The 22380-nt window shown below is 47.4% G+C and overlaps 1 protein-coding gene across 10 annotated transcripts in view; it reads right to left on the bottom strand.

Moving 5' to 3' along the window:
- Positions 1 to 22380, bottom strand: part of TP63 (tumor protein p63) — a 202791-nt gene that overhangs the window by 8060 nt on the left and 172351 nt on the right. For 9 of the 10 annotated variants that reach the window (XM_045031032.1, XM_045031035.1, XM_045031033.1 and 6 more), the window contains 6 exons: positions 15685 to 15871; positions 13647 to 13762; positions 13185 to 13294; positions 12321 to 12457; positions 11351 to 11433; positions 10191 to 10327 (listed from right to left, as the gene is read on the bottom strand). In XM_045031032.1, the coding sequence (XP_044886967.1) occupies positions 10191 to 10327; positions 11351 to 11433; positions 12321 to 12457; positions 13185 to 13294; positions 13647 to 13762; positions 15685 to 15871 (770 nt within the window). The remainder of the gene's footprint in view (positions 1 to 10190; positions 10328 to 11350; positions 11434 to 12320; positions 12458 to 13184; positions 13295 to 13646; positions 13763 to 15684; positions 15872 to 22380) is intronic. The other variant, XM_045031034.1, reaches the window with a different exon arrangement.

Here is a 22380-nt window from a genome sequence, read left to right as displayed (position 1 = left end):
TGTGTATCGTGGGAGGAGCGTTATCTGCTCTATTTTTATATAAATTACAGGTATCACAGGGGTGTCGCCAGGACAGCTTGTTGAAAAATATCTATTTTTCAGTAGGAAATATTGAAAAATAATTAAAAAACAAGTTTCCCAAGAAAAAAAGGTGGGTTGTTTTTTTTGGGGGTGGCGGGGGGAGTTGGAAGAACAAACTGAACTGTTTTGAGGGGGAGTTTGTTTTGTTTTGGTACAAATTCAGTTTCTGGTTTTAAATAAACCCAGAAAATTTCTACCAAAAATGTTCAGAGTTTTCTTGTTTTGTTTGTTTGTGTTTTATTTATTTTATATAAAAATATTCTACTGAGCCAACATTTTTTTCAAAACTCCATTTTCATTTAAAAAAAAAGTGATGAAGCGATTTCGACCAGCACTAGTCAATATTGACAGCTGGCTGCAGACATCGGGATCGTTTTCACGTTAGGGAACAATTATTACATTAGCCTTTTTAAAAACTCTTTGCTGAGGATTCACACAATCTGGCCAACCCTCTAGTTCCAGGTGTGAATCACAACCAGAAGTTCCCTGCTGAGACAGCAGGTGCTTCTGATCATTATGGGAGCTGAGATTTTAAAAGCAGTTTAGGGGATCTGGATAGGCAGCTTCTGTTACTTTTAATGGGAATCGGATGTGCAAATCCCTTAGGCTGTTCTGAAAAAATATCAGCCTCCAATTACACGTCTCCAAACCAGACTAAAATCAGCAGCCTCCTCGTGCACCAAAACTAGAAGGTAACCAACCAAACCCTCTCCAAATCCTCCCACGCAAACAGCCTCACTCCAGCCAGTGTTAACAGATGCTTCTGTACTAGGCCTGCCCAGGGGGAGCTGCTTGGGAGATCTCTCCCCTCCCCACCCTGGACTGCTTGCAGGGCAGGATTTCATCGGGGAAGGTTCAGAGAGTGCCAGAGCAGAGTGCTCATGAATGGCAGCCCAGTCCCCAGCTTGAGTTACAGCCATGGCATTCCATCAGGAGTTGGGTATTATTTGGAATATGCAGAAAATGATCATTAAGGCCAGTCTAATAGTGCAACTGGCAGTGGCAGCACGTCACGCTGGGCAGAGATCTACCATGCTGGGGGCAAAGGTGCTTGGGAACCGGGCAAGCTTCCCAAACAAGATGATTTCTAACACAGGTTCTTGCTTGGCGGAGCTACAGGGCTTGAGTGATTGCTTTGCTGCATTCCAATCAGGAAGTACCTGTGGGGAGGGGGAAACTTTCTCCCTGTTATTTCCCATCAGGAAACCCACTCATCTGTTCTCTACCTGATTACACTGGATTCCGGGGAACGGACATTTCTTCTATGTGAATGATGTCGTGAATGCATGTGTGATCTCATGGACCACCTGGAATTGCAGACTTCACCATAAATTTCCTGCCTATAAAGAATTTTTTTTCTTTTAAACTAAAAGACCCTGATTTCTGGATGACCTACTGAAACCTTTAGCGTCCAAGCCCTACCTCCATACAGACAGGAAGTCTCCACCTGCCCTACACTTTTTAGGCTTACTACACTGGGTGGAGAAGACATCTGTTAATAGGCTGCAGTATCTGGAGCCTGAGGAAGTGCAGACTAATTACACAGTTATAGGAGTTACAGAAGGGCGTGAAGGGACCTCCTTGTATTTTGGAGGCACAAACGAAGGACAAGATCCAAAATAAACTTTACAGACCCAAGGAAAAGAGACAGCACAAGATGCGTACAATTAACATTAGTGATGGATGCAGCTCCCAAGGGGAAATGATTCCAAGTCTTGAAATTCAGAGCCAACTTTTCAGGGCAGGGGTGGCGATTTATAACAGAGGTTTCAGTTCAACCATTATAAAAGTCCAGGCCAGCCACCAAGTTCAGGTCCGGCTTGATGCCTTGTTAAGGTTCAGAAGGGGTTTGGATTTGGGGGTTTAGTGAAGGGACACGTTTGGGTGCTTACGCTAGCCAGACTCGGGATAACATGAGCAACACAGGGCTAAGCAGATGCCTGGTGCAGCAGTTCTCTTGCTTGCAATGCGTATGCAGCCAGAGGCAGGCAAATCACCACGTGACAAGCTCTCACCAGCCTAACTCTTGTCAGGTCAATGGAGTGTCATGAGAAGAGAATTTGGTAAAGCTTGAGAGTGGTTTTACTTTTAAAAAATCCAGTGCTTGTAAGATGATTTTGGGGGGTGCCTGGATCTACTGGGCAGGTGTCTCAAAAGCGCTCAGCACTGGATCTAAGGCTTCTCCTGCTCACATTTCAGAGAGAGCTGAATGCTTTTGAAAATACCGCCCAGAAGCGTCTCACCCAGAGCTGATCTTCCTCTCGCTTCCTCCTGATTTACCCTGGTCTGACTCCCTGAAGCCAGTGGAGTCGCAGGTATAAACCAGGTGTGAGATGACAATCAGGCTCCATATGTTAATGCCCATAAACACTTCAGCTCAACTATTTTATCATGTAAGAAGATACCCAGAAAATTAAGAGGCAGACAGAAAAAGAAAGATCCCAAGATAAACCAAGATGCAAAAGTTTATTGAAAATTAACATCACACATCCATGTAGCAACAGCCTCGGTAACACAAGAAAGTAGCTCTTGGTATGAAACACACAGGAGACTACCTGGCGTTTGGTGATTTGTTTATAACCAATTGCTTTGTTTCCTCAAATTCCTTTTTTTTTCTTTACACGTATTAAAAATCCTTGTGGATGAAGCTCTTATTTTAAAATGATGTTTAATGAGTCCAAGGAAGATTATAAGTAGGAGCATTAAAATCCATTTGATACCAATGCCGATGAAATGCATTTTAATATCAAGGCATAAGGACTTCAGTCATCAGACTATTACACTTCTTGGAACAGTCTGATGCAAAAGGCACAAAGTCAAATATTGCAACTGATTTTTCTTTTTTTGAAAAGAGACTAGCTAAGCATCTGGCCAACAACATTTGTAGTTATGCAAACTACTGTAAGGGTAATCGACTCTCATATTTCAGGGCATTACCTGATCATCTGGAAGGGCCAGGGAAGAAATGTTTCCACTTGCACAGCACGGCATGGCTGGCAGGGCTACTTTCAGGCAGCCCCTATCAAAGGCAGGATGCTGGACTTGATGGATCACTGGGCAAATCCTACAAGTTCTAGGGCCTAGATCACAAGACCCTTCTTCACACTGGTGAACATTTACTCACATGCATAGTCCAACTGAAGTCAATATGAGCATTCACCAGCATGAAAGAATGGCTACTTACCTGATAGTAACTCTGGTTCTTGGACATGTACTTATCAGTGCGGATCCCACTCGAGGCAAGTGTGCAAGACAGGAATTTTTTTGAATAGCTGAGACATGCCTGCACCATGGCATCCTCATGAGGCCCACCCACCAGGCTAAAGGTCTAAGGAGCAGAGAGGCCGCAACCCTCCCTTTCCTCACTAATTCGGAATCCTGAATAGGTAGGACGCTAAGTGGTGGGATCTGGGAACCTCACCGATTTCTGATATGGGGACATACCCGAAGCAGGTAGAGGATGCAGCTTAAGCTCTAGTGGAATGAACCGTAATATTGGGAGGGAGAGGTACATCAGCCATTTGGTAGCAGATTGATAGGCACAGCATGATCCACTTGGATGGTCTCTGGGAGGAGACTGCTTGACCTTTGAGTTCACCAGAGATGGCAATGAAGAGATAAGACAATAGCCAGAAGGGTTTCACTCTGTCAAGGTAATAGAATAAAGCTCTGGAAACATCCAAAGGTGCTCTCAGAAAGAAAACCGGCACGTGGATGGGTTGGTTTAAAATGAAAGCCTGAGACAACCTTTGAAATAAATTTAGGATGCGGTCTCAGCACTGCTGTGTCTCGGATGAATGCTGGGTAAGGAGGTTCAACCACAGGAGCTTGGAGATCGCTGACCCTCCTGTCCTATGTGATGGCAACTAAAGAGTTCATCTTGATAATGGTGCTGATGCCACTGGTGTCGATGCCAGGCAGCGTTTGTTCAGTGCCGGGCTGGCGGCCAAGCCAGCATCACTAGCCTCTGCCTGGGAAGCAGGTTTAGTGGGTCATTCCCAGGAGGGCTGATGTTTCAGCAGCTCCCCATGGAAGACCAAGGACCAGTGCCAGGACCCAGGTCTGTCCTGCCTTGTCTTGTACCATCTTCCAGTGCCAGAGCAGACCTCGGTGCCAAGTGCTTGCCTGACACTGATGATTTCTTGTTCTTGTCACATTCTGGCTGGTGGGGGCAGGAGGATTTAACAGGGGTCAGATCCGTCTCTGAGGTGGCACTTCTCTCCTGTGGGCCAGAAGTTACCCTCACAGATTGCTGTGAGAAGCAGAGTTTGAGATGGACACCCCTGGATTTCAGAGTCCTCGCCGAGAAGGAGATGCACATGGCTCTTGCCAAGACAGAATAAGGAACAGCAGTGGTCAGTGGCAAGAAGAATTAAGCCATCACAAGATGGACCTGGCTTAAAGCCTGAAGGCTTTGAGTCGGCCATTAGCGGAGAAAGGTGCTAAGTACCAAAACGGGTCGGCTTTTTGCTTTTGTTTTTGTTAAATAACCAGACTGGAAAACCAAGTGCAGAAGAATAATTAGGACTGAAATCTATCGAACAAGTTAAATCTAAGAAACATCGGGGGGCAGCAAGCGAAGAGCATTAGCTCTGTCTCACCGCCATGGCAGTGCGGGGGTGGAGGTTGTGGACACACTTTATGCTCCTGGCTGGCGGGAACAGGAGGAGCTCACTGTGCAGACGCAGCCCAGTGGATACTGCTGCTCAGAAGATTCCTATCTTGATCATGTGAGGCCCTTGCGTACCTAGAGTGGGATCCACACTGATGCGAGCACCTCAAAGAAGAATCAGGGTTTCACAAGCCAGCATGGGCTCAGTCCAACCCCCAGTGAAGTCTGTTAACTTCAGAAACCCTTTTGAGTTCAGAGGGAGTTGGATTGGACCCAGTACGGTTGATACAAAATCAATGAGTCTTTCAAATGACTTCAGCGGGCTGTGGAACAGACCCTTTGTGAGCACGGAGAGACAATTAATGATCCAGGTTGGAGGTCATATTTCTAAGAAAAAAAAATCTTGCCTATGCTAATTAATGTGCTTATCACCTCCCTCTGTCCAGCAGTACAAAATATTTTAACTACTTGCATTACTACTGCATGACCAGCATTAAAACAAGGACTACCTGACCAACGGTCACAATCCCCAGCTGTTTATTCTTAAACATACCCCCGTCCCACCACCCCGAGTGAAAACATCTTTAATTTAACAAGACAAGAGGCATTTTACGATTGAGACCTGCTCAGAGAAACGCTCACGAGTTTCACAAATACAGCAATAGTAACAGTAGAGAGTTTTAACAAACATATTACAAAAAAAAAATACATTGAGGAAGGCGCCATTGCGGTTTCAGACCTCCCAATGCTAACGCTATAGCTAAGAGATCTGCAGAACTGTTTATTCTTGCAAAGTTTGAGTCCCTTCAAGAGATTGTTATCACTATTTTCTCTGTTTCTAACAAGCTGGTTTTTTTGTTTTTATTTGCCACAGAGTTCCTAGTCCCAAAAAACCCCCAGCTTGGCTCATGGATAGACTGATGGGTTTGGGGGGATGGAATGTTTTAAGATGGCATCGCTCTGTTTGGGAAGCTCTCTCCTGGAGTCCGAGAGTTCACTCCTGAAGCAGGCCGAAAGGAGACTGTAGAGGACGAACCAGAGAAAAGAGAAGATGAAGGCTTAGGACCTTTATAAACAACCCAGAAGAGAAACACCTCCTTTCTACCTTCATGATCACAGTACGGACTAGAAGGAAGAGAAACCCCACGTGGCTCGGGGCCTGCATGCAAGGTCTTGGACAGGAAGGTTCAGCATGCCAGACAGCCCTAGTAGGAGTACCCAAGAACGAAGGAAAGTAACAGAAAAAGAGCACCACGACTAATGGACGCAGAAATTCAATTTCCAAATCACGGGACACAAATACATCTTTGGTGTTGATTCCGGCGACCGATCAGCAACACACTGATCAAGCATGAGCCATGAGTGGGAAAAAGCTCTCATAACTGGGGGGGGACACCCAGGTCTAACTGTAGACCACCCCCCACTTTGTTTACTTTAAAACAGTGGCTGGTAACAGACAGGAGGAGAGTCCAATTTATTGCAAGAAGGTTTCATTGGCTTAATCTACCAACCACACCAACGCCACCCTTCCAAGGCTGGTTATTCCATGCCACAGGAGTGGAACATAATGCATAGGGTAGCACTGAGATCCACACTATTTAAATGTGGTGTATGTGTGTGGGGGGGGGGAGGATTCTACATCATCTGCACAATAAAATATAATACTACTTCCTCCCACTCAGCCCTACCTTTTTGCTCCCTTTCCCTGTGATATTCCTCCAGTCAGAACACCATCCAAATGCCTGGAGCTTACAATGCACGCAAGCAATACAAAGCATGCAAGGCAGACCATTAGCATTCAGACTGTTAACGGTGAGCAAGGTGTGAACGGAAACTTCACTGATAACATTGTTCTTTTTCTACTGACTGCAGCGCAATTTCGCAAATTCATGCCTCAGTTTGATCACCACAAGCATTTGGATTGTCCTGCCTCACTAACGCTGACTTGAAAAATGAACTCCCTGGAGCACGGGTAACGAGGAGCTCGCTCACGTAGAGTGAAAGCCAGTCAATAGTCTGCAAGCTACGGCCATGTTGATACTACAGAGGTACTTTGCTGGGAAACAGTGATAAGACGGCTCCTAATTACAGGAACACTTTGTAAAATTGCTTTAACCAATTTACGGCCAATCCAAATTAAGGGCAGTTTGCACTACCTGAACACTGAGTACCGGCGCGAAACTGAACACCAAAAAATGTTGGCTGAATTGGAGAAAGTGTTCCGGTCACGTCCATTACAGACTGAGGAATAATCTCATGAGGGAAACAGGAAATCTCATTGCATTTACATCTAGAATATTGGAAGGTTCTATACGGCAACTGGTGGAAGGGTCTTTCCCTTCTCTAAGTTCTAGGATTCCCTGGTAATGCAGCAAGTCTGTGTTTTAAACTGGTGTGGCTGGTAGACTGAATGCAAAGTGTCTTCCAAATTAAAGTATGTATTGGTCTGATAAAAATGCACTCAAGGCTTTGTCTGTGGCATATGCAGGATGAAAACTGTTGCTAAACCCCCACCTATGATCATGAAGGTATCTGGCATGCCAGTAAACTAGGGAAAACCATGCATCAAAGAACGAGTAGACAGAATGCAATACGAGACAGGGGAGGGCGGAAGAGAGGGAAGGGTATCTGTCAGAATGTAATTATAGTGAAATATTTTCTGATTACCTTGTCAAATGCAACACTTCTCTCTCTCCCAAAATATTAAGACAATTATATTTCCTACCTGCCAAATGCAGTCCGACATTTTTGCATGAAAACTGCAGGCTCTTACAGTATTTTTCCAAGCAGATCCATTTTATTGATTTTTGAACAATTACTATATTGCTGTTGTAGTTTTCCCTTTTGCTTTTTCCAATCCTCAACCACACCCCTTTAAAGATTAAGATGAAACTTTTAATGTGAAGGGGGGAGGGGAGAGGTTCAGCTCTTAACTATGGTTCTAAAAGATCATTTGAAAGAAATCAGTTTCTCCTTGCTTAGAACTCGATTGCAGAGCACAGCCACGCGCACACAGCTACATCTGGGGAATACACAGCTACAGGCAGCACACCAAGGCAATGAGATGCAGGCAAGCCCCAGTGGCTGCACAAAGCCCCCGTGGGACCAGTCAGACACACAATCCACATGGGTTACTGCAGGTGTAATTTGTAACTTCGAATCTCCTAACTGTGCATGCAACTCCAGCACACATTTTTAGAACGTGTAGCCTTATACACAGAAGTATTTTCCTTTTCTTTAAAAACAGCCTTACAAATGAGTCACCATTTATCTTGTCCCGATAAACAAGCAGTGACTAAACCTCTCCTACCAGATTAGCAGCATTCGCTCATTTTGACCTTACTTCATAGAAGAGACCATGTCATTGAGTCAGCGTCTCCGGAATTTCCTCTCTTCGTTACCCCTTTGCTGAGACCTTGGAAACTCCTTTACCCACAAGCCGTGGGCGGGTGGTAGCAGACACCAACCCATAGGTTGGTTCTTTATCCCTAAAGGTCTCTGATTCTTGCTTGTTTGTGCTGGAATGACCCGCTGTACTGCTGGTTTGCCGAAGTACTCCAGCCAGAAAGCCAACCAAGCCTAAAAAGTTGATATTTTTAATGCACTTTTCAGTACGGACTAAGGCCACCTTGTAGGAGAGCTCAGCTATTACTGTGTTAGTATTGTGCAAATGCTCAAGGGTAACTTTCCGCCTCCATTCTTAAAAGCTCTTAATCTTTCTCCACAGTATCTGGGCACACTTGGCAGCAGAGAAATGAACACACGACTGGAGCAGCGCCAGGAGACGTGCGGAAAGAAGTTTCATTAAATTAAGTGGATGGACTCACACACACAGAGACAGTTTCTAAAGGTAAAAATACCAACTTTGCCCGCCAGGAACCCATCCCATTGATACGGAAAGAGCAAAAACAGTAATTATGGCAAAGCAACACCGTCGGCATTGAGAGGAAGGGTGTCATTTACGTCAATCCTCTTCTGCTTACAAAACCATTTTTATATAGAAATGGCTGTATCCGGGGTATCTTTAAAGCCCCAAAGGTATCTCTGGGTGCAAGCAGGCTGTGTCTATAGCTAGCCTTTATGACGCAGACAAACTCGCAGTGCAGACTCCTGAAACGTAATGGGAATCTCACCAAGTCGATAGGAAAGCCCCACAAGTGACCAATGTGCTCCATCCATTTCAGCCCAAGCCCTGGCTAACGTCCCTCTAACACTATGGCTGGCACTCAGAGTGCATCTACACACGGGGTGAAATGTGCCACTGTGCAGAGAGCGCGCACAAGGCCGAGGCACCACATAAGCCCCAAGACAAGGCCGAGGTATCTATGGGCTCAAGTGGGACTTACAAGGTACGTCGGTCTCATGCTGCCCCTAGTCACAGTGTTACGTGACACCCACAGCTTCTGGGTGAACGTACACCAGCAGGAACGAAGGCTACTGCAAGGGTGGGTGCGTACAATACACACTGCTGCTTTCTGCTGACTGTTCTCAAGCAAGCTGTGCAAATCCCAAGACCCGGGCTCTATCCTCAGCTGTGTCACAGAGTCAGTACGACTGTGGGCAAGCCAGAGTCTTCGCGATGGCTCAGTTTTCCCCAGCTGCAAACTGGGGAGCATGACAGCGTCTCTCTCTGAAGTTAGAGAAGTAGTGGCAAAATTAATGCTCGTGAATGTGTTGTTATCCTTAAACGAGGGGCCTGATGCATGTACTAAATGTGGCCTTAAACACCCCACGGACACTGTGCTTCTGCCCCTCCCTTTTTTACTTCTGCAATTTTTAACCTACCCTTTTAATTTCCCACTAAGGAATAGCTTCTGTCCGTCAGGGACATCAAAGTAATTTATTGAAGGCACAACTGCCCGGTCTAAATGTTCTTTACAATCCCGGCTCATTATGCTCTTGGAACAGCGCTCATAGATAGATTCCAAGGGGGGGTGAGTTGCTGCTGTGGAGTATTTTACTTCGCCACAGAGTATGTCCCACACCCCGTATCGCTTAGCTCAGTCGTCAGTGCTCAGTACGTTTCTGTCTGCAGGCAGGTTAATGCAAGTGGCTGGACAAAAAGTACTTCAAGACTCTCGATCCACAGCCTGGGCATTCCAGTTAAGAAGCAAGCATTCCGTTCTTCGCCATGCGTCTCGTAAGGTCAAAGGCAAACCGTCTGTGATAACCAGGGACTGGACCGAATGGGAGGGAGGGAGGGAGGGAGGGTTCGGTTGCCCTATTACTGAGCTCCGAGACAGCTGCGGAGTTGGGATCTGGCTCTCAGCTCCTCTAAACTTTTGGACCCAGGGATTTGTTTTGAGTCCATCCCTAGCGATGACTGATTACTCCTGCTGCATCTGGCCAACGAGTCACTCTGCTCTAGGCCTTACTATCAGGCAGGATTATATTCGGGCATTTCTTAACCACCACATCAATGGCTGAGTGTGTGGGGACAACCGGGAAACCCTCTCTCCTCCTCTCCCTCTAGCAAACAGTTGGTTAGCATACTCACTGCTTCTGGAGCAAGTGCTGCTGCTGCTGCTGCTGCTGCTGTCTGTACGTCTCAATCGTGTGCTGCGGGAGGTACTGCATGAGCTCCAAGGATTCTTTGATCTTTAGCAGCATTTCATACGTCTCCCGTCCCCGTACCTGAACAGTGGGGATAAGGCATCACTTACAGGGCTTGGATCTAAAGTTACAAAGCCACAGGGTAGGACTTCCAGCCACCTCCACGAGCTTCTGCTAAAACCAAACAAACCACAGCAGAGCAGGATGCAAATACACTGGCTACACATGCTGTAGATGCTGGGTATAAACCTGCCGTTCCATGTTATATTCAGTGGGTATAACTGCCGTGCCAGCCTTTCAGAGGAGATAGACTGAAGCTTCACAATCCAGATCTGGATTACGAACACTCGACATCGGGGGGCTGTTTAGATCGAAGCCTTTCATTTGGTTCCATATGAATATACCGGGAAAATTCAGACCCAGCTGTTTAGCACTCTGCAATAACGCAGCGGTAGATGCTAGAGAAAATCCTACGTTACATTCTCTTGAGATAAGATTTCGATAGGCCTGGATTTAAATATCACACGCCCCAAGAATAGGGGTGCTTGGATCTGAGGGACCAGTTTGGGTCCATCTCTTCCTTTAAGTGAACTGTGCTCTGAGTGCCAGGGGCAACATTACTCGCTGAGAAAACCAGTCAATTGGCAATTACAGACATTTTTTGCTCTTCTATTCCTGCCGTGTGTTTATTACAGCATATTTCATTTTGATCATTTTCTCTGCAGTGCTGATAATGCTCCTAAAAGCCAAAACCCATCCATCTTGGAGAGAAAGAAAAGGGTCCAGTCCATTATTGCTGGAGGAAACTTGAATTTCATAAACTCAGAAATGAGAGGGGAGAAAGATCTATTGGGCCATCCAGTCCACCCACCCGCCATTGCAGACCGTTCCCTTTGTACATTCTTGGGTGCTTCGTCCAAGCCATTCTTAAACAATTCAAGCTATTGCTCACCCTAAAGCCAATAATCTGTTGATAATTGTGCATCATGGATGTAGTTATTTTACTTAGAACCAAATAAGCAGCTGATTTACCTCAATTCATTTAGCTGATGCCCAAGGAATTAGAGGAACATGGGCAAAAACCAAAACCAGTACAAAGCTTACCGGTAAGTACAGGAGCTCATCATCTGGAGAGCGACGTTTTTTGATAGATGTCATCTGTATCCCATGCGTACTCTGCCGAAACGCTGCAAGGCAAACCCCACAATTAGAATTCGGCATGTCTACTGCCACTGGGTTTTCAATGAGGTCTCTGTGCTCAGGACCCATAGGTTTGAAAAGCACCTGCCAGGGCGTGAATGTGACTTGAGGCATCTGTTTGTGGCTATGAAAGTACGGCGCTGACTCTCATATCTTTGAGAGTGTATAAATGGCCTTGACAAATGGGAAATGAGTCAACAAGAGAGTGTTGGGCAAACAGAAAATCCACAACGAACTGCACTCAGGACAACAAGCGGGTCTTTCCAGACAATGTAACGAATCTAAGCATCTCGGGGCTGCCTAGCTCCCAGTGAATCAACTCTTTAAGAGAATGGGTTGAGTGGCAAAGAAGTAGAAGCTATTGATGAGGTAAATCCCTACAGCTTGTTGTTCCAAGCTAAATTCGGGAGCCTGGCTAAGTGGAAACACTGAGTATGCAGGAAACCTGGGCTGTTTGATTGGGTCAATGTCTGGGCTTAACCGGAGTCTTGAGTCCAGTTCCCCTTCAGTGGAAGGGCAGCAGAGCAACCCTCCGACCATGTCCCATATTTAGGATCTCTGTAACACTATTCGCAAGAGACAGGATTTCAGTGCTGCGAGGGAATCTGCCTGCTACCGGTGACAGAAACGCAGGCCCACTCACCGCACCAAAGCGGCAATTTGTGTGAGAGCAATTAATGTTGAGTGGGTTTAATTCACTGCTCAAGCAGAAACCCTCCAAAGAGCCTTTTCTAAGAGAGCGGTGATTGCTCTTCCACCACACATCCTCCAGCTCAGTCTTCTCCAATCTTGGCGGCTCTGGTACCGAAGCTGGGGTGCTCCCCACACCCCGACAGCTTAGGCTGCGAGCCACCCAGCCGGGCCAGCTACTTACGGCGCTTCGTACCGTCGCCGTTCTTTGTGCTGTCGGAGACTTGCTGCTTTCTAATGCTGTCCTCGTCCGCTTTGCGGTCCCTCCCCGGACATGCGCAAATACGGGCTTCAAAACACCGGCGGCCTAGGACCTGTCCACTAGAGCGAGGAGAAAGCGGGGAGGCGTTAATTCAAGCCCAGCGGTGACCAGCAATGCGTTCGCACGTTGAAACTCAACACAAGGGGCAAACTTTCCCACTCCCTGCCTGGATCACAACCAGAATGCCCCACATCTGAAGGAGAGACTGGCTAACAGCTACCTGCTTTGTGCTAATCACACAAATGGATCCACCCGCTGATCACTGCATCTCAGCTTGTTCTGTGAATCCCTGCAATAGTACTGCAGTTGCCAAACGGCTGCTTGTGTTCACAACGCAGCCACCGGGAATTTCCACCTTTGAGCATCTCAGAACTAGACACAAGCGGAATTATTTCAACTGCCTCCACCAAGCTGCACGGCAGACAGGGCTTTACCTCTGTAGATCTCAAAGCAGCTCGCAAAGGTGGGCAAGGGTCACCAGACCCATTTAAGAGATGGGGAAATGGACCCAGAGGGGCTACATGACACATCAAGGTCTCACAGTGAGTAATGCAAAGTCCGTGCTGGAAATAAACACCAGCTCTCCTGAGGCTCAACCTGATGCCCTGACCACTGGATCACCCTGACTTGTAAAAATAGGGGTGAAAATAATTCTCCATTCCCCACCCCATTTTTAGGAAGTCTACAAAACCCTCCTGACCAGGATGGGAGCAGGGAAGTAATGTCGTCTGGCAAACATAGGGCAATGCTCTCCCACTCCACCCTCCAGAGCTGCGTGCTACTCACTCTCTTGTTTCCAGGGTTACGATGATGAGGATCGGGCGGCGGTTCATCCCACCAACACAGCTGCTGTTGCACATGAAGTTGTACAACACCGTTGTGAACTCTGTGCCGACCTGGACGACACAGAAAAGCCGTGATGCAGGGGTGACTGCAGATGGAAGGAGCTGCGTATTCCTCTTTCCCCCGCTAGCTACACTTTTATCACATCTTATCAAAGACGGGCCGCAAACCTCAAGGGTTGGGTCTGGATTTCGGCTCTCTCAGAGCGTGGGGAAGTTCAGAGCCTGGCGGGGGTCCTGCTTCAAACCCCTCTATGAGGAGGAGGAGGAGGAGGACAGGAGCGGGCTGAAGAAAGAGTTAAATTCTCCTTTAACTAAAGCCAAGAGCTTTTCAGAAATCTCCTCCCTTCCGCCAGGGGCAGGCTTTGTTAGAGAGGGCAAGGGAAAGCAGCGATCTCACACTTACCTGCGGTGGTTCATAGGGTACAAGTACACTCTGCCTTCCGGTGATGGGGTCTTCCACGTACTGAGCATGGCTGTTTCCTTCCACCCGAATCAAGTGGCTGGGAGGGGCGATCTGCCCTGCAGACGGAGGGAGGAGGCAGAAGGAAAGCTTTCCTGTGAAGAAAGCTCAAGCCCAGGGGAGCGTGATCTTCCACAGGCCTAGGACATGCTATCTTCCTTACTCAGCTGGCTCCCATGGCCACCGATGTGATTATTACTCTCACCGCACCGCACAGAAGCGGGTCATGCAGGGAGTATGTAGCGGAGCAGCGACTTGAACCTGCGTATTCTGAGCCCCAGGCTCGCGTACTAACCACTGGACCATCCTCCTCTGGCGCTCGAGATAGGGTGACCAGACAGCAAATGTGAAAAAATCGGGACAAGGGGTGGGGGGTAATAGGAGTCTATATACGAAAAAGAGACAAAAATCGGGACATCTGGTCACCCTAGCTCGAGAGGAAGCATTGCCATGCCCTTGAGGGCTCCACATCTGGGCCCTGTTCCAGAAAGCCACTCCATGAAGATTTTCATCCCATGCCTGGCCTTGAAAAGCCTGTGCACAAAGCAACTGGAATCCTTCAAATCCCCACTCCTTTTACTCGCTTTCCAATCAATACCCTACATAACACGGCTGCCTCCTGCCACTCCTGCCCTGACGGCGAGACAAGGTACAAGCGAAAAGAAAAGAAAGGGATACAAATGATATCCACAGCAGTCTTTGAAAGGCATGCTCCCCCATTGGGCGGTACTCTTAGCTCCCTTCTTCCAGGGCCTAGCCCCCTGGCCACACTAGAGTCCTGGCTCACTGCACTGCCTTGTCTAGTAGTTTAGGGGATTGTAACCTCCCCAAGGCAGGATCTGTCCGCTGCCGTGCACAGCTAGGGTGCTAGATAAACAACACATCTGGGCCCATAACCAGATGCTTTTCGAACCCACATGAACTTGGGTAAGAGACAACGCGGCTGTTAAGTTTGGAAAAGTTAAAAACCTGGGACATCTTTAAAACGACGGCTAGCAAAGTAGTAATAGCGGGAATAAGTAATAAATTAAGAAACAACGGATTGTTAATTAATTAATCCTGATCAGATAATGCTAAATGAATAGGCGGACGGTCTGCAGCTCGAAGCTGGCCCTTGGTGTTACCCTCCTAGAGACAAACATCCCTGCATCTCTGAGCCATGGATTAAAGACTCAAGATGATATTGCATCCTGTTACCAGATCCCTTTCCCAGTAGCACGGGAGATCATTCCTGCGTAGAACAGCTGCCTCTTGGAACCGGAGCACGTCTGGGGAGGGTGTCTGCACCAGCCTGGTGCAGGGTCAGAGGCTGACCCCGCCTGGGCAGCAGCCTTGGAGTTTATTTTAGCCCTGCCTCCCCAGGGCTGCACCGCCACATTACTGGGAGGCCTCCAACTACACCAGGGGCGGCCAACCTGAGCCTGAGAAGGAGCCAGAATTTACCAGTGTACATTGCCAAAGAGCCACAGTAATATGTCAGCAGCCCCCCCACCCCAACCTCCTGCCCTCCAGCGCCTCCCACCCGCCGGCTGGCGCCTCCTGCCTGCCGCAATCAGCTGTTCGCATGCGCGGGAGGCTCTGTGGGGAAGGGGGAGGAGCGAGGGCACGGCGGGCTCAGGGGCGGAGTGGGGGCAGGGCCTGTGGCAGAGGCAGGGGTTGAGCAGTGAGCACCCCCCCACCCCCCCCCGGCACACTGGAAAGTTGGCATCTGTAAGCTCCAGCCCCGGAGTCGGCGCCTATGCAAGGAGCCGCATATTGACCTCTGAAGAGACGCATGAGGCTCCAGGGCCACCCCTGAACTGCACAGAAAGGAGGGAGGGTCATCAGGCCCTCCCGGGTTTGTTACTCAGCAAACCTTCCCTCTAACATTGGGCCTAGAATCCCACCAGGCCGCGCCGTATCCACACGACCCCGGCGACGCCCGCGCACGGGGGGTGTGGCTGAGGGCAGGTGCTGGCCCGGCGCGTGGCGCTCGCCTTACCTTCGTTGAACTCCCGGCTCAGCTCGTGGTTCGGGCAGCGTTTGACCACCTCAGTGACATGCTCGGCCTTCTTGTAGACGGGCATGGCGCGGATAATGACGCCCTGTGGCGGCGGGGTCATCACTTTGACCTGGATGGGGCATGTCTTGGCGATCTGGCAATACAGCTTCTTCAGCTCGGTCGAGTACTAGATGGGAACGGGGACAAGAGAAACATCAGTCCATATTTGCAGCTGGAGGAGGAGGGCAGAGAGCCACGGACGCAGAACGACGTGAGCTGTAAAGCCCCGAGCACAGGGGGCTATTCAGTTTGTTACTGTGCATAGGCTGTGGATCCACTCTAGTCATTTACTCTCCACGCATTTTACACACAAGAAGTGTCAAGTCAAAGCTCCCCAGAGCCAATGGCTCACTGGGCTGACGTGGTTAAGGTACATCAGTTTCACGGCCAACGGTACATGTGGCCAGCATCCCGTCCGAACGCCTCTGACCGCCCTCACCCAATGGGTCAGGTACCCATTATACTGCTACGTGAGCCAGACCTGGCCTTTCAGTGACAGCTCGAACAAGCCTCGAACCCACAACCTTCAGGACTGTAATCAAGCATCCCAACCCCTCAGCCACCGCACCTGACAAAAGAAATGGAGATGGCCCAATTCTAACTATCCTGCATCAGAATAGCCCTGAGCCACAGGAGCATTTGAAAACCAGACCAGCATGCGGATCTGAACTCTCATCACATTTTGCAAGTGGGCTTCCTATCTCCCCAGTGGTCTGACATGAAATCATGGACGTAAACACACCTACAACTCGGTGGATATTTGAAAAGCAGATCCCAGTCTGAACTGTGCGAGTGGGGCCCATCCCAAAGTATTTATTTTATGTTATTTATACAATATGCACTTCTCTCAGGGGCGTGCTAACCGTGACCCTACGTAGCCCCTCTACGGCAACCTCGCTCCGAGGATCTCAAAGCGCTAGCTACCCCTCGCCGCAGAGACGCATGGTGTCTTTTTCCACGTAGGGAGGTCAGGCATAGAGAATTGAAGCGACTAGCCCAAAGAGAGAGAGAGTCACCAGCACAGCCTGGAACAGAACCCAGAACACAACTCGAGCAGAGACTCCAAGACAGTGGCTCTCATCAGTAGAGTACAACTCCCTCTCCTGAAAGTAAGATACATGTGTATGAAGAACACATCCGACTCCAGCTGCGTTAGCTACAAATAAAACGATCACAGTTTCCCTTCTGTCGGCGTACCTGCCGCAGTAACGCCCCAGTTCAGCTCAGCACCCCAGCACATAAGCCCCTTTGGCTTCAGTGGGACTTCAGCAAAGCACATGTGCACCCATGTATTAGCAATGGATTTAAGCAAGTTCTTAAATGCTTCATCAGATCAGAGCCTAAACCCTTTTTCGCTGGATTCTCTCCCTGAAGCTAGTGTCCAGTCTTCTCTGCTACCTGAAATACTTCCACAGACACCCCCAATCCCCTCCTCCTTGCCCCCGCCCGGCAATTTGAATCCATGTGTAAAGAAAATCAGCAGCTCACACACTCAGCTCTGGAGGCCTTTTCCCTTCATGATGCACAGGGATGTTTAGAGCTTGTTTTATTATTATTATTATTATTTATGTAAAGAAATGCTCTAGTTCTGACAGGAGTTATTTCAGGGCAGTTCTCCAGCCCGTGTTATGCAGGTCACACTACATGACCACAACAGTTCCTTCCGGCCTCGGAATCTATGCAGCACAGAACTGCCTCCCTAACCACTTGAACCACAGAAATTGCTGGCATTCTCCCACTGACTTCTCTTAATTTCTTATAGTGGAATGCAAGCAAAAGCCCCAAAGTGGTTGTTTTCTTTAAAATGTCTTTAACAGCAACAGCTCATCTACCTGCTCCCAATTGTTCAAACAAGGAGGCAACAGGTATGTACAGGTTACCGACGCCAGCTGGCCACCACATCCTGCCGGTACAGGAGAGCCTGGCACACATACGGGTAGCTGGCCGGTCATGTGGCAGCAAGGGGATTAGCGATTGCTATTCGGGGGATTATGTGTTTCAAAGGTTACTCACGGCAACATGCAAGAAAACCAGAGTCAGAAGAACTGGGGAGTCAGGGGAAGTGACTCAAGGCCATCCCACTGCCCGGGAGTCTGACACCACTGCAGTCGAGGTGCTGCAAATGTTTTAAATTTTCAGATTTTCTAAAATGTGAAGACAAAGTTATGCAATCTGTTTTATGTGCCTGCAGGCTAGAGATTAAACACACACAGGATTTACCCAGCCTGCGGAAATGGAGAACGTGCCAAACAATTAACAAAAAAAAAAAAAAAGACAGGTTGCGAAACACGAATCTAGACAGTGGGCTTATCAAAGGCTTCTTTTTAACCTGTAATTTTGTATTTATTCTTTTTTATTAAAAAATAATTCTTTGCCCAGTTAATTCACTGTTATTTTAGTCTGAATGCTACATATCACCAAGAAAGGAAAATTTTAAAAAAAGAGCCAGCCACATTTTAAAATGTCGGGAAGTTAAGCAACAGAATTTTATTCAATGCATTACTGTGGTACCTGTGCGCTGCGGCTCAGAAGTTATGGAGTCAAACAAAGTCGCTAAGGTTGCAAAGTCGCTAAGTTTGCAAAGTCGCTAAGGTTTGCAAAGCCAACTAACGGTCCAATTAACACTAATGGAAACTAAGTGTCCAAATCCCTTAGGCAGCTTTGAAACCATGCACTGCCTAGCATGGTTCAATAAGAAGGACAAAGCATGTGCTATAGGGGACAACAGCTAGATGTCTATAAGTCAGTGGCTCTCAAACATTTTTACTGGTGACTCCTTTCACATAGCAAGCCTCTGGGTGTGACCCCCCACTTATAAATTAAACACACTTTTTTATATATTTAACACCATTATAAATGCTGGAGGCAAAGCGGGGTTTGGGGTGGAGGTTGTCAGCTCGCAACCCCCTGAGGGGTCCCAACCCCCAGTTTGAGAACTCCTGCTATAAGTGTTTGGAGAGGTAAACAACAAGGAGGAGGAAGAACTTCAGTTGATCCGGGGTAGGTACAAACTAGGTGCAATGGGTAACATTACATTACCAGCAGGATCTTTCAAGTAGATTCTTTGCGTGACTGCTGTTCTTTTCAAAAGTGAAATCTTAGCAATTTTCACCCAGGAGAGTTCCAGTGTGTATATACACATGGGGATCACTTTGGTCTAAGAAATGCAGCAGGTTTTTAACACAATGATTTAGGACAAAAACAAAGAATATTGCATCCATATAAAACTGCAGGGGAAATTATTAAGCAGAGAGAATCTACCTTCTCCTAGTGAAACTTGGCCAGGTCGCTGGAGAGAACATCTTAGCTTGTGCGACAATGCACATTATCTTCCATGATGTCGACTGGAGCGTTAGAGCTCATTTAATGGAACGAGTGAGGGAAACTTGGAGAAAATTCATTCCTCCCAGGAGAGGAGAGGAGAGGTCCCCTGTTTAAGCAGCGATACGGAAGATTCTGGGGTGTGGTCTCACAAGGACCCGAGTACTCATCTCTGACAGACACAGGCTGGAGTTCAGCGCATCGCTGGAGCGGGCTGGGCATGACACTTCAGACGTCACGTGCAGCTCCCGGCGTATACTCTACTACTCTGTTCTTTGTTCAAGGCATCATCAGTGCACCGCAAAGAGGGGCTAGGAGCAATATCCACCGCAGAAAGGCAAGCGGGCACTGAAGGGGAGAGGACAGGAAGATTAAACAGTCTTACAGCTCCCTGACTGGGCCAGTGATTCAAGTCTCATCAGGGCAGCACCAGGGATAGGACTCTATCCCAAACCTCAACATTCAACCTCAGCAAACCTCAGCATTCAAAGCTATCTCCGGCAAAACGGCCCTTCAGCCTACAGTCACCCAGAGGCCACAGCCAAGTAAGCTCAGTGTAAATCTGTCCATAAAGTACCTGCTGTCAGATATTAAATAAAGCCCCTTGGGGCTTTTGTTCCTGCCAAACCCTTCGTGGTCATTTGTAATTTGAGTCCTAACTCTCTATTGGCACAATAGACGGGAACAGTTCGTTCGCGGTGACTTCTAATCAGGTCAGTGATATTATCTGTATCTGTGTAATAGAGAGATATGAAATATATTTTCAAAGGAGGTTTGTGTCGGTGAAAACCTTGGAGACAGAAGCCCTCTGTGCATACACGGAAGAGGTGTATATTTGGGATGAAATGGGAGACCTCTCCGGCAGATTCTTCTTCAAATGTGCATGAACTCCAGTCGAACTGCTTGACTGCCCAGTAACATCCCTGGTACACGAGGCATAAGGCATGGCCGGAACTGACTGAAGCAATGGCCAAGCTGTTTTGAAGCACCTATATACCAGTGCAAGAGCACCACCGCGTGCTCCAATACGGAGGGGAAGAAGTATCACTGAGGCTGCAACATAAACAGTGTACTCAACTCCAGACAGACAGAGATGGGCGATTTGGGGAGAGGTCACAGGTGGTCCTCAAAAGTTACCAGATGGGTCCTGGGACTAGGTTATGAGGAAAGAACTAAATATGTCATTCTTGCCTAAGTGACAATGAAGGGGATAGACGTCTACAAAAGAGCATAAACGTGTGAGAGAGAAGTTATTTTTAAGGGCTACAAAGAGGTGTAACTGAGTAATGGGCTCTGAAATCAAGAACGGAAATATCTGGACTTTGTTCCAATAGCTGGATTTGCTAGGGGAATAAATATCCCAATGGTAGTGGACCAGTACGTGCCCAGTTCTGAACAATTCAGCATGGGCTGAGAGATGGACTAGAAAACCCGATAAGACTTTTCATACTGTAATCTTTTCTTCTAGAACTTGCAGAAGCCAGAAAATTAAGCCAGAGTCAGCACTTCATCCTAAATTGCAATGTTGTTTTTTGGAAGAAATTAATATCATGGTATAAATAAGGGGAAACTGGCAGGTTTGGACCAATTGGGTCAGATTCTTTACAAGGTCAATATCCTGGCTCCCTCGGATTATGTAATCAAAATGGCATGATATGCAGTTAGAGTATAAAAATGAAACTGACTGGGAGGAGAATACCGTAAGTTAGCTTTGCTCAATACATCAGCCTGTCATTTTGAAACACGACAACTGTTATTATCCATTAATGGGAACAAGAGCTGAACCAACACCACAGTCCAGGGAGCTAATCCTGAACACGCCAGAGAGAATTTCTATTAGACATATGGAGCAGACAGTTACTTAAAACAAATGCATTAGGAATACAGCCCAACTATACATTCTCAGCTGAGAGAGAAAGATAAGCTTTGCTTAGCCTTTTCTTTGGGGTTCAAGCACTGTGTGTCATGTCCAAATAAGCAGACTCAGATTGCTAAAAACAACAGTAAATTCTGCTCTTTGACTAATAATACGTTTTAAAGGAAAAGAAAAAACATTCCAATGACTCCAGCCCTGCCCTCACCACCTGCCTGAGCAGACATACTATATTACACACTCTTGGCATCCCCACTGGTAATTCAGTATCACAATGCGTACACATGCCAGCTCACATCAGCCGACACCTGTCTGATTTCTCAACAAGCCCCCTTCTCCTTAAGGTGGGTAAACAAAAGGTTTAAAGAAAAACCTTTCAGCTCCCAAATGAAGCATTTTCAGCTAGGTAAAGGAAGGGTCTTTTGGAAGGAACTGCTCTATTTGTGCAACACAAGTCGCGTGGGCTTTCCATTGAGTAATGAACTCCCAGGCAGAACTCTGATGCAGCAAAATCCCTGACACGCTGCTTTAATTCACAGATTCCAAGGCCAGAAGGGACTACTGAGATCATCTAGTCTGACCTGCTGCAGAGCACAGGCCAGAGAACCTCACCAAAACATTTCCTCACCCAGATCTTTGAGAAACCATCCCGCCTTGACTGAAAAATGGCCAGAGATGGAGACTCCACCAGGACTCTTGATAAGTTGTTCCAGTGATTAATTATCCTCGTTATTAACCATTTACACCTTATTTCCAGCCTGAATTTGTCTAGCTTCAACTTTCCAGCCATTGGATTGTGTTAGACCTTTCTCTGATACATTGAAGAACTCATTAGAAAACATCTGTCTCCCATGTAGGTACTTACAGACTGTGACCAAGTCACCCTTTAACCTTCCCTTTGTTAAACTAAGGAGACAGACTCCAGGATCGCAATAGGGCAGGTTTTCTAATCCTTTAATCATTCCTGTGGCTCTTCTCTGAACCCTCTGCAATTTATCAACATCCTTCTTGAGCTGTGGGCACCAAAACTGGACACAGGATTCCAGCACAGATCACACCAGTGCCAAATAGAGAGGTGAAATAACCTCTCTACTCCTACTCAAGAGCTCATTTATGCATCCATGGATCCCATTAGCCCTTTCGACCACAGCGTCACACTGGGAGCTCAAGTGTAGCTGATTTTCCACCCCCCAAATCCTTTTCAGTCACTGCTTCCCAGGATAGAGTCCCCCATTCTGTAAGCATGGCCCACATGTTTTGTCCTACATGTGCATATTTACATTTAGCTGTATTAAAACATGTTGTTTGCTTGTGCCCAGCTTACCAAGCGATCCAGATCGCTGTGTGTCAGTGACCTGTCCCCTTCATTATTTACCATTCCCACAATTTTTCAGTCACCTGCAAACTATCGGTGACGATTTTAGGTTTTCTTCCAGGTCACT

The sequence above is a fragment of the Mauremys mutica genome, chromosome 9, assembly GCF_020497125.1.
Source record: "Mauremys mutica isolate MM-2020 ecotype Southern chromosome 9, ASM2049712v1, whole genome shotgun sequence".
Taxonomy (NCBI): domain Eukaryota; kingdom Metazoa; phylum Chordata; order Testudines; family Geoemydidae; genus Mauremys; species Mauremys mutica.
Note: the sequence above shows the minus strand (reverse complement) of the source record. Positions and strands in the feature narration are given on the sequence as shown.